The 12,362-nt window shown below is 37.2% G+C and overlaps 1 protein-coding gene across 1 annotated transcript in view; it reads right to left on the bottom strand.

The window, feature by feature from the left end:
* Window positions 1-9,379, bottom strand: part of Tmc1 (transmembrane channel like 1) — a 109,991-nt gene extending 100,612 nt beyond the window's left edge. The window contains exons 1-2 of the mRNA XM_048438696.3: window positions 9,259-9,379; window positions 4,777-4,936 (exon numbers count right to left, since the gene is read on the bottom strand). Coding sequence (XP_048294653.3) covers window positions 4,777-4,936; window positions 9,259-9,379 — 281 coding nt within the window. The remainder of the gene's footprint in view (window positions 1-4,776; window positions 4,937-9,258) is intronic.
* Window positions 9,380-12,362: the final 2,983 nt, after the last annotated feature.

Here is a 12,362-nt window from a genome sequence, read left to right as displayed (position 1 = left end):
CAATCTTGACTATTATAAATGATTATCTATTAACCTATATTTCTTTTATACATTACATTTTTGTAAGTGAACTACACAATCACAATACCTTAATCAAGATCAGAAATACATATACATATAACAAAATTGAACTTAAATGTATATCAATAAACCAAGAATCATACCAATGTAAATTATTCATATCTAGATTATATTCCCCATTAAATGTAAACAAACAATTATGAACAATATTTGGAAATATGGCATAGTTTTGTCCATACTGCTAAAGGCTAGGCCCACAACCAAAATTGTAAGAGTTTGGTTCCCAGCACCCATGGCTATCTCTCCAGCCACCTTAGTTCTGCCCTATCAACAGGCCCAAAGCAGTTTCTTTATTAACCAATGAAAGCAACACAAAGACAGAAGGACCTCCTACACCACCAGCTTATGAATGCTGTCTGCCTTTGACAGCTATTGCCATCATATTTCAGTTTCCAAAGATCTAGATAACAAGTCTTTTATGTATAACCCCTAATAACTCTCATATAAAATTCTCAGGATTCAATTCACTGTTGAAGTCTCTCTCCTCATTAGACCCAGATTGAAAAATTGTAAACTATTCATTATTATTGAAAAACATATTTTATACTTCACTAAGTTTATTACTAGACACAATAAGAATATGGGGGGAAAGCCATTTTTAAATGGTTAATTATAATGTAAGAGAACACAATTGCAGATTACAGACCAGGCTAGAAAATGATTTTTGTAATTGTCTACTTATTTTTTATTGTTTCTAATCATGCCTTCTCAAACAAAAATTCAGACTGCCCCTGTAAAATGACACTTTCTAGTGGTAGTATCTCAACCTTGCTTTACAACTCAACACACTTAAGAACAGGGAATCTCGGTTAAGGAACTGCTTCTATCAGGTTGACTTGTAGGTATGTGTGTTAGTCATTTTCTTATTTCTTAGTTGATACACAAAGGCCTAGCTGACATCTCTCAGATTGGTCTGAGCTGTACAAGAAAGGTAGCTTCACCAGCTAACCAAGGGGAGCAAGTCAGTAAACAGCTTTCCTCCATGGTTCCTATCTTTGTTCCTGCTTGATTTCCTTCCCTGACTTCCCTCAGTGAAACATTGTGAACTGAATGTTTAAACCATGTGGGTCCCAACTCCCTTCAGTGGTTAAGTGACTCTTTCACAGGGATTGTGAATCAAATATCCTGCATATCATATATTTATATTATGTTTCATGACAGTATCAAATTAGAGTTATAAAGTAGCAATAAAAATAATTGTATGCTGGAGTCACTACAACATGAGGAACTGTTTAAAGAGACCTAGCATTAGGAAGGTTGAGAACCACTGACTTAACAAACCCTTTCCCTCTACAAGCTGTTTTTGGTCAGTGTTTCCTCACGGCAACAGAAAGCAAACTAGTACATACATTTTACTTCAAATAGAAATCTTGGTTCAAGAAAACTGCGTATGGGCATTTACTAAGATACAATTTAGATTATCATCAGTTTTTTTAAATTATTTGGTATTTATTATACAAAACCCTGTGATACTGTATAACAATGACATAAAATACGTGTGACAATCTCAGGCTATATATAGGTTACGGTGGTTAGTCTTAAAAAGGTTAGAAATGTTTTGACAAAAATAATTGAACTTGTTTTTATGTAGCTATAGATACAAATACAAATCATAAAACATGTTCCCTTTGAAAATAAAAAAAGCTTGCAAAAGCAACTAAATGCATGAAACTCTCAAGAATGGAGTCAGTTTACAATGAGAGGACTTTAAGATTAGTAACTTAGTTATCTGATTATTTCAAATCTTTAACTGCCCCCAATTCCCAAATATCCCATGTATACATTAAGTACAATAATGTACTACATTACTGAGTTCCACTGTATAAGATTGTCTCAATAGGGATAAAAGAATGAACCATGGGTAATCAATGTATTAATGGCCTCAAGGCTTGTGAATTTACATGCCAAATATAAATGACCTTCTAACAGAGAACTTCCTGACACTAATTGACTTTTTGGGTAGCTCTGATTTTCTAGAAACTTTCTGTTCTCTCATTCTGCAAATACTTTCATTTTTTTTCGCCAGCATGTATATTCTATCTTATTTCATAATAGTTTGTATCTGAGTAGCTTCTTTCTTACTAGACTATAGATTTGGGGGTCTGGATAAATATTTATTGAAGAAATGTTTATGTATCAAACTTTCATCAATAACATTGAGTTCGTACCCTGAACCCAATAATTGAATTAAAGTGTACTAGAACACAGCGATGTTCAACAGCAATGTTTCCACGACATGGGAAGAGGTCCATTCTTACACAACGTGTCCCGACACTAGTATATTTTTAAGACTTTGTTGTTAATTGTTGGTAAGTCCCAAGAAGATCTTGTTGTGCTTCAGAGTGTGGCTGGCAGATAAGTTACCTTCAAATACCCAAGCACCTAAATTATGCTCATTGAAATTACAAGGAAACTGCTTATCTGGGAACCACTCAAAGAAAGATATATATTACACATGACATATGTTCTACCTTCTAAAATTTAGAGCTGCTCTGTGCAAGAAAAGCTTTGTATCTTGAGCTTACCAACAGTTGTGAGGAAAAAGAAAGGATAACATATTGAATTTTCACTACCAACGCTTTGCTTACTCCTTCAAAAGTGGGTCAGGAAAAGTGCTGTAGATTATTTCTATACCACTAGAAATAATCTACAGCATCTACCAAGGCAATATGTCTTAACCATCACCAAAGATAGCATTACAGTATCAGATTTACTTGGTTTTAAATGCTTGTGAGGGTAAGGGAAACGCCCCGAGGCTTTGCTTGAATATTTAAAGAATAAAGATTCTGAATTAATTCACTTAAACCAATGTGTTCTCATTTGCCTACTAATTTTCTTCAAAATAAGTTTTAAAAGTATATCTTCCTTTTTAACAAAAGATTTTTCTCTATAGAGAAATGAGGAGAAAAATAGACCCTAAAATATTAGTTATGATGCCAACACTAAATATATGGAGCACTATGGCTTTGGCAATATAATTTGAAAATTTGTAGGAGAGTAAAGTTATCTATGTGGAAGGTTTGGGAGATGAGGAGTAACTATAGAATCCTCAGAACCAAAATGGAAGTAAGATCAATTGAGATGAAATACTCTTATAAAAGGAGACGCAATTGGTGAGCATGGGCCTGTTTCCCAGAGGCTGGACATTTTATCTGAAAGCCCTAAGAGGCCAGGAAAGCAGAAAAATTCCAGTCCACTGTATCTTCTTCGATTCTTTTCCCCAGGCATAAGTGAGAAGGAAAAGCAAATTCTGTGGTATTTGTGGAACACATGTCTACATTGGTGATGTTTTCATGATGAAATCCCTCCTAGAAAAAGCAATCTTTGCTAACAGGACACATTCTTTTATATAGCACTAACCATCAAAACATTAAATGAGATTTTAGTGAATTACATTTTTAAGTTTTTTTAAAAAAATTATTGTTGAAAAGAAAGTGCAAATAAAAAATATCAGATTTAAAATCTAAAGCAAATGATACCATGGTATTTAAGGAGAAGGAAAAATAAATAACAGTGGAAGGGAAACTCAAAACATAAGCTAAAACGTTTCTAAAAGGAGGAAACAGTCTATTAAGGCAGAGCTTTACTCCCTACCTGACAATTTTCCATATGGTTTCATTAAATAATGATTATTTCTGGGGTTAGTGTAATAGACTTATTGGACACTGACAGGTACTGTCATGGGAGGATGAGGTGAGGACATTCCTCAATGAGTAGAAGAGTACTGGGTTGCACTGCCTGTTGGTAGTCCACAAAGCCCGTAACCTTCAGGTATAAAGCAGGTTAACTCTTTGCTTGAAACTTTTCCACAGAGTCTCGGTTTTGCAGACTAGATTTGTGCAGGCACACTTTCCATCCCTTCCTACCACCCACAAATTTCTAGTAATCCGTAAAATAATCTTCTTGGATCTTTTAAAAATAGCATTTAAATACATTACTCTCTACAGTGTCAGAAATAAAAGTTTGAAGCTAAAAGATGCTGAATTTTTTTAACATAAATATGAATTGAGTGTGGTGACTCACACCTTTAATCTTAGCACTTCAGAGGCCAGCATGGTTTACTCAGTGAATCCCAGGACAACCAATAGAGAGATCCTGTCTTCAAAACAAGAAGCAAATTATAGTGTGTGTGTGTGTGTGTGTGTGTGTGTGTGTGTGTGTCTATCCCTAACCTTCTATAACAAAAGCCAGCATACTTTCTTTCTACACAATTCCCAGCAGCCAACATTTTAGGCTTTAGATACTACATACAACTCTGTCTTATACTCATTTTCTTTATTAATAACACTATAAAACTATAAAAGTTTGGGCGGATAGCTCCTATACTGCATTTAGTCATATTTTACCAAATAATTCTCCATAAGCTAAAGTGACCAGACCTCATTCTTCTGCATCTTTCTATACAATTTTCAAATATTTAAAACAACCATAACATTGTAACAAACTGTAACAATTTAAGTCTTTCACGGGGGAAATTTCTCATAGTGCATTCTCAGTGTGTATTCATTTTCAAAATTATATTTTAGTACTTAAATATATTCAAGTGAAGAGAAATGGCAGAATCACTTTAAGCCTATCTTACTAGAAATAATTTTAATGACTGATATAAAATCCAGTGAGTTACCACATAGAGCAATCCTCTTTCATGTGTTTTTATATAATAATATCACCAGCTATACAGGAAGAATAACTTACGCTCCTCTCCTCATCCTCCTCCGCCTTTCTTTTTCTCTTGCCTTCCTTGTTTCTTCATCCTCTGGCTCAGGTTCTGGATCATCCTCGTTTATGACATCCCTAGTCCGTTTCCTCTTGGGTCTCAAGCTCTCTCTTCTAGGTAGTTTGTCTTCTTCTTCACCTGACCATGACAGTTGACACATCAGTAAGAAGCATCAGAAAGTGACTGCTTTCTCTCACTAACAAGTTTATTCTTACTTTTAAATAACCGTGGCACATAACAGTGCCACAATATAATATGAAATTTTATCTTACATACACATACACATGCACCTCTGGGTGCACACACATACATGCATACACCCCTAACTTAATTTGCTCTGTGGTTCATTGGTGTAGGAGGTCCTTCTGTTTATGTGCTGCTTTCATTGGTTGAATAAAGGAACTGCCTTGGCCTTTTGATAGGGCAGAACTTAGGCAGGCGGAGAAGACAGAGATGATTTCTGGGAGAAAGAAAACAGAATGAGGGAGAACCGCCATGGAGCTGCCAGAATCAGGCATGCTGAAACTTTCCTAGTAAGCCACAACTTCATGGTGGTGATATATACAGATTAATAGAAATGGGTTAAATCAAGATATGAGAGTTAGCCAATAAGAGGATAGAGATAATGGGCCAGGAAGTATTTAAATAAATACAGCTTCTTTGTGATTATTTCAGGTGTAAACTAGCCGGGTGGGATAGAACAAAAGGGCCTGCTCTCCCTTCAACAAACAGTTTATCTAGTCAAATATGCAAATATGGGTCTCTCCATTACAATTAATCCTTACAGTTTCAGTCCTAATTTATTAAGCTAAATCAATGATTTGGAGTTTAGCACTGTGTTATGATTTCTAAAACCATTCAAAGCAGCCTCAAGTTTGAAGGCTACCACGTAAAATGTAATGTAAAATTAAAAAACATTGTGCTTTTATTACTAGTTTTCCTAAGACAGAAACCAGGACTCACAAGGGAATGTCTACAAACCGAAATACTTTTAAAGAAATTGATTAAATCCTGAGAGTCTTCTTAGTTCAAATTATCCACCCTTGTTTTGGTATTTAGTATTCATTTTAGGAGTCTGCTTAATTTACCAGACTGGCACAAACAACTGGGTTCAATCAATTGTCCTGCTTTTGTCTCCCAAGCTCCTGGGACTACAGGTACCATACCAAACTCATCTGAATTGTTGATTCCAAGTAATTCTTGTATTTTTCTGAAATTGTATTTTCCCTCCTTTAAAAATAAATATATATAATACCTATATTTACTTGATTTGCTGGTGAATTCCACAGTCTTAAGTAAAAGTTAATGCTGTCTGATGGTTCCAGTGGGAGTTTTTCAGTACTAGTGTAAGTCCTTATGAAACACTTCGAAATTGAAGAGGAGGAATATTAACTCATTCCATGAGACCCACACTACTGTCATACACAAGAGACTGGAGAGTATTATTTCTGATGAATATAGATGAAATTTTCACAGTGAAACATTAGTGAACTCAATGTAACAACAAAGTAAAAAGACTGCATACTGTAACCAAGTAAAATTAATCAATGAGATACAAAGACAGTTCAATGCAGAATTCAAATAATATGACATTACTACCTTGGCAGAATGAAGGACAAAGATCACATCAATAGATGTAGAAAAGCACTTAACAAAAGATCCTGAGTTCAATTCCCAGCAACCACATGGTGGCTCACAACCATCTATAATGAGATCCGGTGCCCTCTTCTGGAGTTCAAGCATACATGCAGGCAGACCACTGTTCACACAATAAATAAATATTCATTTAAAAACAAATCCAAAATGTTATTGACTTAGGGCACATCCATGTAGCCCAATAGAAGGGAACAGAGATCTCCAAAGTAAACATGAACATGTACAGTGAAGTGATATTCAGAAATATGCCAAAGAATACAAAATGAGGTCATGAACAAATGACACTAGCAAAACCAGATAGCTCTGTGAAAAATAGAGCTAAACCCCTAGTCTACACTATAACAAATATCAATTCAAAATGTAATAGACTTGAATATAGGATATAAAACTGTAGAATTCCAAAGAATATATGCTGGAAAGACTTTATAATAACTGATTTTAGTAATGCTTTCTAGTATATGACATCAAAAACACAAGCAATAAAACAAAAGTAGTCAGTACAGCTAGAAGCCAAGAGAGGAAGGTGCCCTCAAGGGCAAAGTCCTCCATTAAAACTACTGCAATAGCTCCTTTTCCTATGGTTTCAGCTAAAACCATTTTGAAGAAAAGTACTTTAGTATACCAAGAAATATTTCTCCCAGTCATCTTTAGGATGCTTGCTAAACATGGCTGGAAATATTTTTGTCTACATTGTAATTTTTTTATACATATGCCCATGACCTTGAGCTAATCAGGCTCAAGAATATGTTGATTATTTTTTTTCCTCCTTGACTTATACCCTTAAACAGAGCTTGTTCCAGAATGTATAGCATAAACTGAGCATGCTCCAGATGTACCACCTCTGAAGAGCTGTCTTACTTCGAAAGGCTTAAACTCAGCGTTTGCAAGCCTCAGGCTTCCTTCATGCAAAGAAGACTTTTGGAATAACTCCAAAAGTTATTCCAGCACAGGCAGTACTCCTGTCTCCTTTCCTCTACCACTGGGTCATGCCTATCTGCTTTGTACTCACCCAAAAATGAACCATTGTGCTTAGCTGTGGGGCCCCATCAAAGGAAAAGCTTTTACGCAACAATGAAAATAGTTCACTAAAAAATATTCTGCAGAATAAAATACATATTTGAAAACCATGTATCTGAAAAGGGACTAATGCCCAAAATACATAAGGAACTCTTAAGATAAAATAATAGTAACTGTCTATGTTTTAAAATAATTAAAGAACTTTAATAAAGATCTTTCTAAAAATGACATTCAACATGGCCAACAGACATGAAGGTATATATTATACTTTTAATCATAAGAGAAATGGAAACCAAAATTGAAGTAAGATATCATCAGTTCATTTTTACTAGGATAACTCATCAAAAATAGAATAAACGATAGCAATGATATGAAGAAATTAGAGCCCATGTGCAATGCTGGTAGGAAGGTAACCACCATAAAAAGCATAGAATTCTTCAATAGGAAATAAAAGTATCTGGTGCTTCAGCAATGCCAGTCACAGGCATTAACCCAAATAACTGAACTGAGATCTTGTAGAAGTCTGATTACCTCATAGTCACTGAATCACTCTTCACAACAACCAAGATGAAGGAACAGCGGAAACATTCATCATCAGAGACAAGAAATGTACTATGTTCATGTAATAGGATATTCGAGCTGTAAAATGTAGGGAACACTACTGTTTCAGACAATGCATGTGAACCCTGACGATGCTACATCCAGTGACATAAGCCACACAGAAAGACAAAAAGTGATTACACTTAGATGAGATGCCTAAATTTTTCAGGCTCAGAAGTTAATAGAATTGTGGTTGCCAGGGGCTAGAAGAGCCAGAAAGGGCCGGATTTTACAAATAGCCAAAATTGCAAATGCCAAAAAATAAGTCAATTCTTTTAAGCAATGAAACCAAAACATAGAGAAGCTTTAGGCTGTTTTCATATTGGGGAGGGAACTCTTAGGGCACCGCTGGTGGTCTGCTTATGCTGTATGAATATTAAATTGTCAGCCCAGTGTCCCTAAAAATGAACAGTTCCTTAGATACTGCTCTTTCATTTTTGGTTTAAAAACTTCAAAACGTTTGCTCATATAATGATATTTCTAACATTCCTGCCCATGAGTGGCCTGGGTGCCTGGAAAGGGACCTGATTCACACTCTTGAGCTGAGTGTATCCAAGGTGAGAAGAATGTAGCAGTTCATACAAACCATCTAGGAACTGAGTACACAAGACAGACATGTTCTTTTGTTTTAATTAAACCATCTGGTCAGCCCAAACATCCTAGTGTATAATTCAACCTGGACGTGTGCAAGCAGGTGCCTCTGTGTGTGTGTGTGTGTGTGTGTGTGTGTGTGTGTGTGTACAGAGTGGCCTGAAATTCATCTAGCCTTTAACACACAGAGATTAACCTGCCTCTGCTTTCAAAGTGCTACCTCTCGTGTGTCACCAAGCCAAGCATGAAATAAATATTACAGTTCAGGGCAAACCAATCTGTTTTGTCATCAGTCAAGGTTTTCCCAGTAAACACATAACAGAAATAGAAAGGAAAATATTAAACATTACTATTTTCTTCCAGCAAACCATTTGTAAGGTGTGTGTGTGTGTGTGTGTGTGTGATGGATGTGTGTAACCATGTATGCACATGTGTATGTGCATATGGAGGCTGTGAGGATTCTATTCACTGGTCCATGAGACTGGCAGAAAGCACGCCCACACACTCCTGTAGTTTTATGCGGTGGCTCAGGAGACAAGATGCACATGCCCTACCATCGGCCGGAAGCTGTTCCCTAGGAGCCCACCCTTCCTTACTTGAGCTTTCTTCTGTGTCGTCTTCCTTCTCCTCCACTTGGATTTGCACTGTTTGAAGAAAGACATGAACAGCAATTACTTCAATGCCTGTGTAACAGTCAGCCATTGCCTCTACCAGCATCGTTTTTATCATAAGGGTTTTGTGCAGGTGGAGGAAACATAATGAGATCTGGAGAGATGGTGCCGGCATCAAGAGCACTTTCTGTTCGTACAGAAGGTTTGAGATTCGATTCCCAGCACCCACAAGGCAGCTTACAGCTATCTAATTTCAGTTCCAAGGGACCTGATATCCTCTTCTGGTCTCCAAAGACACCAGATACACAAGGGGTACATAAGCATACAGGTAAAACCTTCACACACATAAAGAAATGAATATTTTTAAAACTTTTTTTCTGTTATTTTTGAAACTAGTTCTCTTCTGATTATATAATAAATACAAAAATCCAATTATTACAAAATATATGGCTTTTCAAAACATCATAAAATTCAATGATTATAAAATACGTGATGTAGGAGGCTGGTCCTTGGTGACCCAGTTCCACTCCTGCCGAGATCCCCAGATTACTGCTGTTTCCCATTAGGTGTTTCCTCAGACCCTCTTTGGGCACAAACTGACACACAATGACAAAACTAAAAACACACTCAGAATCACAGCACTCCGGAGACTGAGCCAGAAAGGCTGAGTTCAAGGTCAGTCAGGGCTATGTCGGGGGTCCTGACTCAAACTCCCACACAAGTCCAGGCTTCATCACCTGCACAGCTAGGACACTTGTGTCTGTGTATCAGCCTCCTGTTTCTAATCACAACAGTAACCAAATATACTACTGTAAAATGAAGAATAATTCATTCCAACCTAGTTTTCCACGTATTCCCACCCCCCACTCCCAAATAAATCCTATATAAACATGGTCAAAGTTGAATCTTCCCTATTTCAGTTATGGCCATATATCAGTGCAGCCTAAACGTCCCAGCATGTGGTCCTCCATGTCAAAATAGGAACTTGTGACTTTAACACTCAAGCCTTCTATCTATCCCATACCCAAACTCTCAAACATTTTGATGTCAGCCATGGTTCATTTTTATAAGGGAATATAATGTTCTTTTTTATTGCTTTTATTGATCTATTTATTTTTTTCTGCTCCACTCCCTTCCTCCTCCCTCCACTTCTGCCCTCTCCCACAATTCCCACACTCCCAGTTTACTCAGGAGATCTTATCTTTTCTACTTCCCATGTAGATTAGAACCATGCAGGCCCTTAGGGCCGCCCCTGTTGTCTAAATTCTCTGGGATTGTGAATTGTAGGCTGATAATTTTCCTTTGCTTTATGTCCAAAGGCCACTTATGAGTGAGTACATATTACATTTGTCTTCGAAAGACAAATACCATTCTTATAAAAAGTTTTAACAATACAATAATATGGGAAATATGTGGGAATTGGTGGGATCTTCCTAGTGTTCTCCCTAATGCTGAAGTTGAATTCATCGCTGCAGGCATCAGTACTTGCCAGAGGTAGAGCTCTGTAAATTCTTATAGAAATTATGAGCTAGGGGCCAGAGGGTGGCTCAGTAACACACTTGCTCGAGAAGTATAAAAACTGATGCTTGGACCCCGGAACACATGGAGAAGTCAGGCATGAGTCGCAGTCTCCTGATATCCCAGCACTGAGGCTGAGGTCTTAGGCCCTGGACAGACTGGACATCTGGCTAGCTAGACTAACCAGAGTCCCCGAGCTGAAGCTTCAGGGAGAAACTCTGCCTCTATAAATAAATGTGTGGTGCAACTGAGAAAGACACCCAACGTCGACTCCAGGTCTATACAGGCTTGTACACATGCATGCATTCAAACATGGGAACATGCATACATATGCATGCACATAAAGGCATACCACCTATAAACACGCAAACAAAATTTAACAACAGAAAAAAAACCAGAGTCTAGAAACCTGTCATAATTTAAGGTGGAGTGGCATAAATCTAAAAATGCCATCATGGCAAACAACGTATAAGTGGGTCAAACAGCTTCTGGCTATGTTTCTGATTTTCTCTGTCAAAGGTAAGACCTTTAATTACAGCATTCAAGAGGCAGATACAGGCCTGTCTCTGTGAGTCTGAAGGCAGCCTGCTCTATATAGCAAACTCCAGGCCAGCTAAGTCTACCTAGTGAGACTCTATCTTTAAAACAAGAGGTTCTTTTTTCTGACAGACAGATCAAAAAGGCAACACATGCCAAAGATGTAAATTTCATTCACAAGGCAGACTATTGTGAAAGCACTTTTTGCTTTTAAATATCGCCATAAAAAGTTTAAGATATGCAAAAATGTTATCTATCAACATCAGCCCTGGACTGCAGAACTCAATGTCCTTTTGTTCAGGGTGGACACGTGCCTTCTGTTGCTAACAGAATTTTTATGTCACTACAAAGACTTTGTAGTAATGAAGGCAAATCTGAGATTACAATCTGACATAGGTCATGTTCCTTATTTGCAATTAATGCCACCTCCAAGCTTCTTTCGTCAAAGAATTTCCTAGGAAGACATATTGATTGTGTAAGATTGCTCCTAGAGCAGGGTCTTATCAGAATACAGAATATGAAAACAGCTGAAAACAACAGCACAAGTCAACCCACTGCCTTAGTTTACATCACTGTTGCTATGATGAAACACCAAAAGCAACTTGGAGAGGAAAAGATTTATTTGGCTTGTACTTCCATTAGCCCAGTAGTTCTCAAGTTGTTGGTTGAGACCCCCCAAAGACCATCGGAAAACACGGGTATTTATATTACAATTCATAACAATAGCAAAATTACAGTTATGAAGCAGCAATGAAAATAATCTCGTATTTGGGGCACCACAACACAAGATGCTGCATTAAAGGGTCACTGCATTAGAAAGTTGAGAACCACTGATATAAAAGCTCATCATCAAAAGCAGTGAGCTCAGAAACTCACACAGGGCAGGAAACTGCAAGCAGGAGTTGACACCGGCTGTGGAAGTGTGCTGCTTACTGGCTTGCTCATCATGGCTTGTTCAGTCTACTTTCTTATAGAATAGTGGTACTCAAACTGTGTGTTACAACCCCTTTGTGGGTCACATATTACATATCCTG

Source organism: Myodes glareolus, chromosome 7, assembly GCF_982192425.1.
Source record: "Myodes glareolus chromosome 7, mMyoGla1.1, whole genome shotgun sequence".
Taxonomy (NCBI): domain Eukaryota; kingdom Metazoa; phylum Chordata; class Mammalia; order Rodentia; family Cricetidae; genus Myodes; species Myodes glareolus.
Note: the sequence above shows the minus strand (reverse complement) of the source record. Positions and strands in the feature narration are given on the sequence as shown.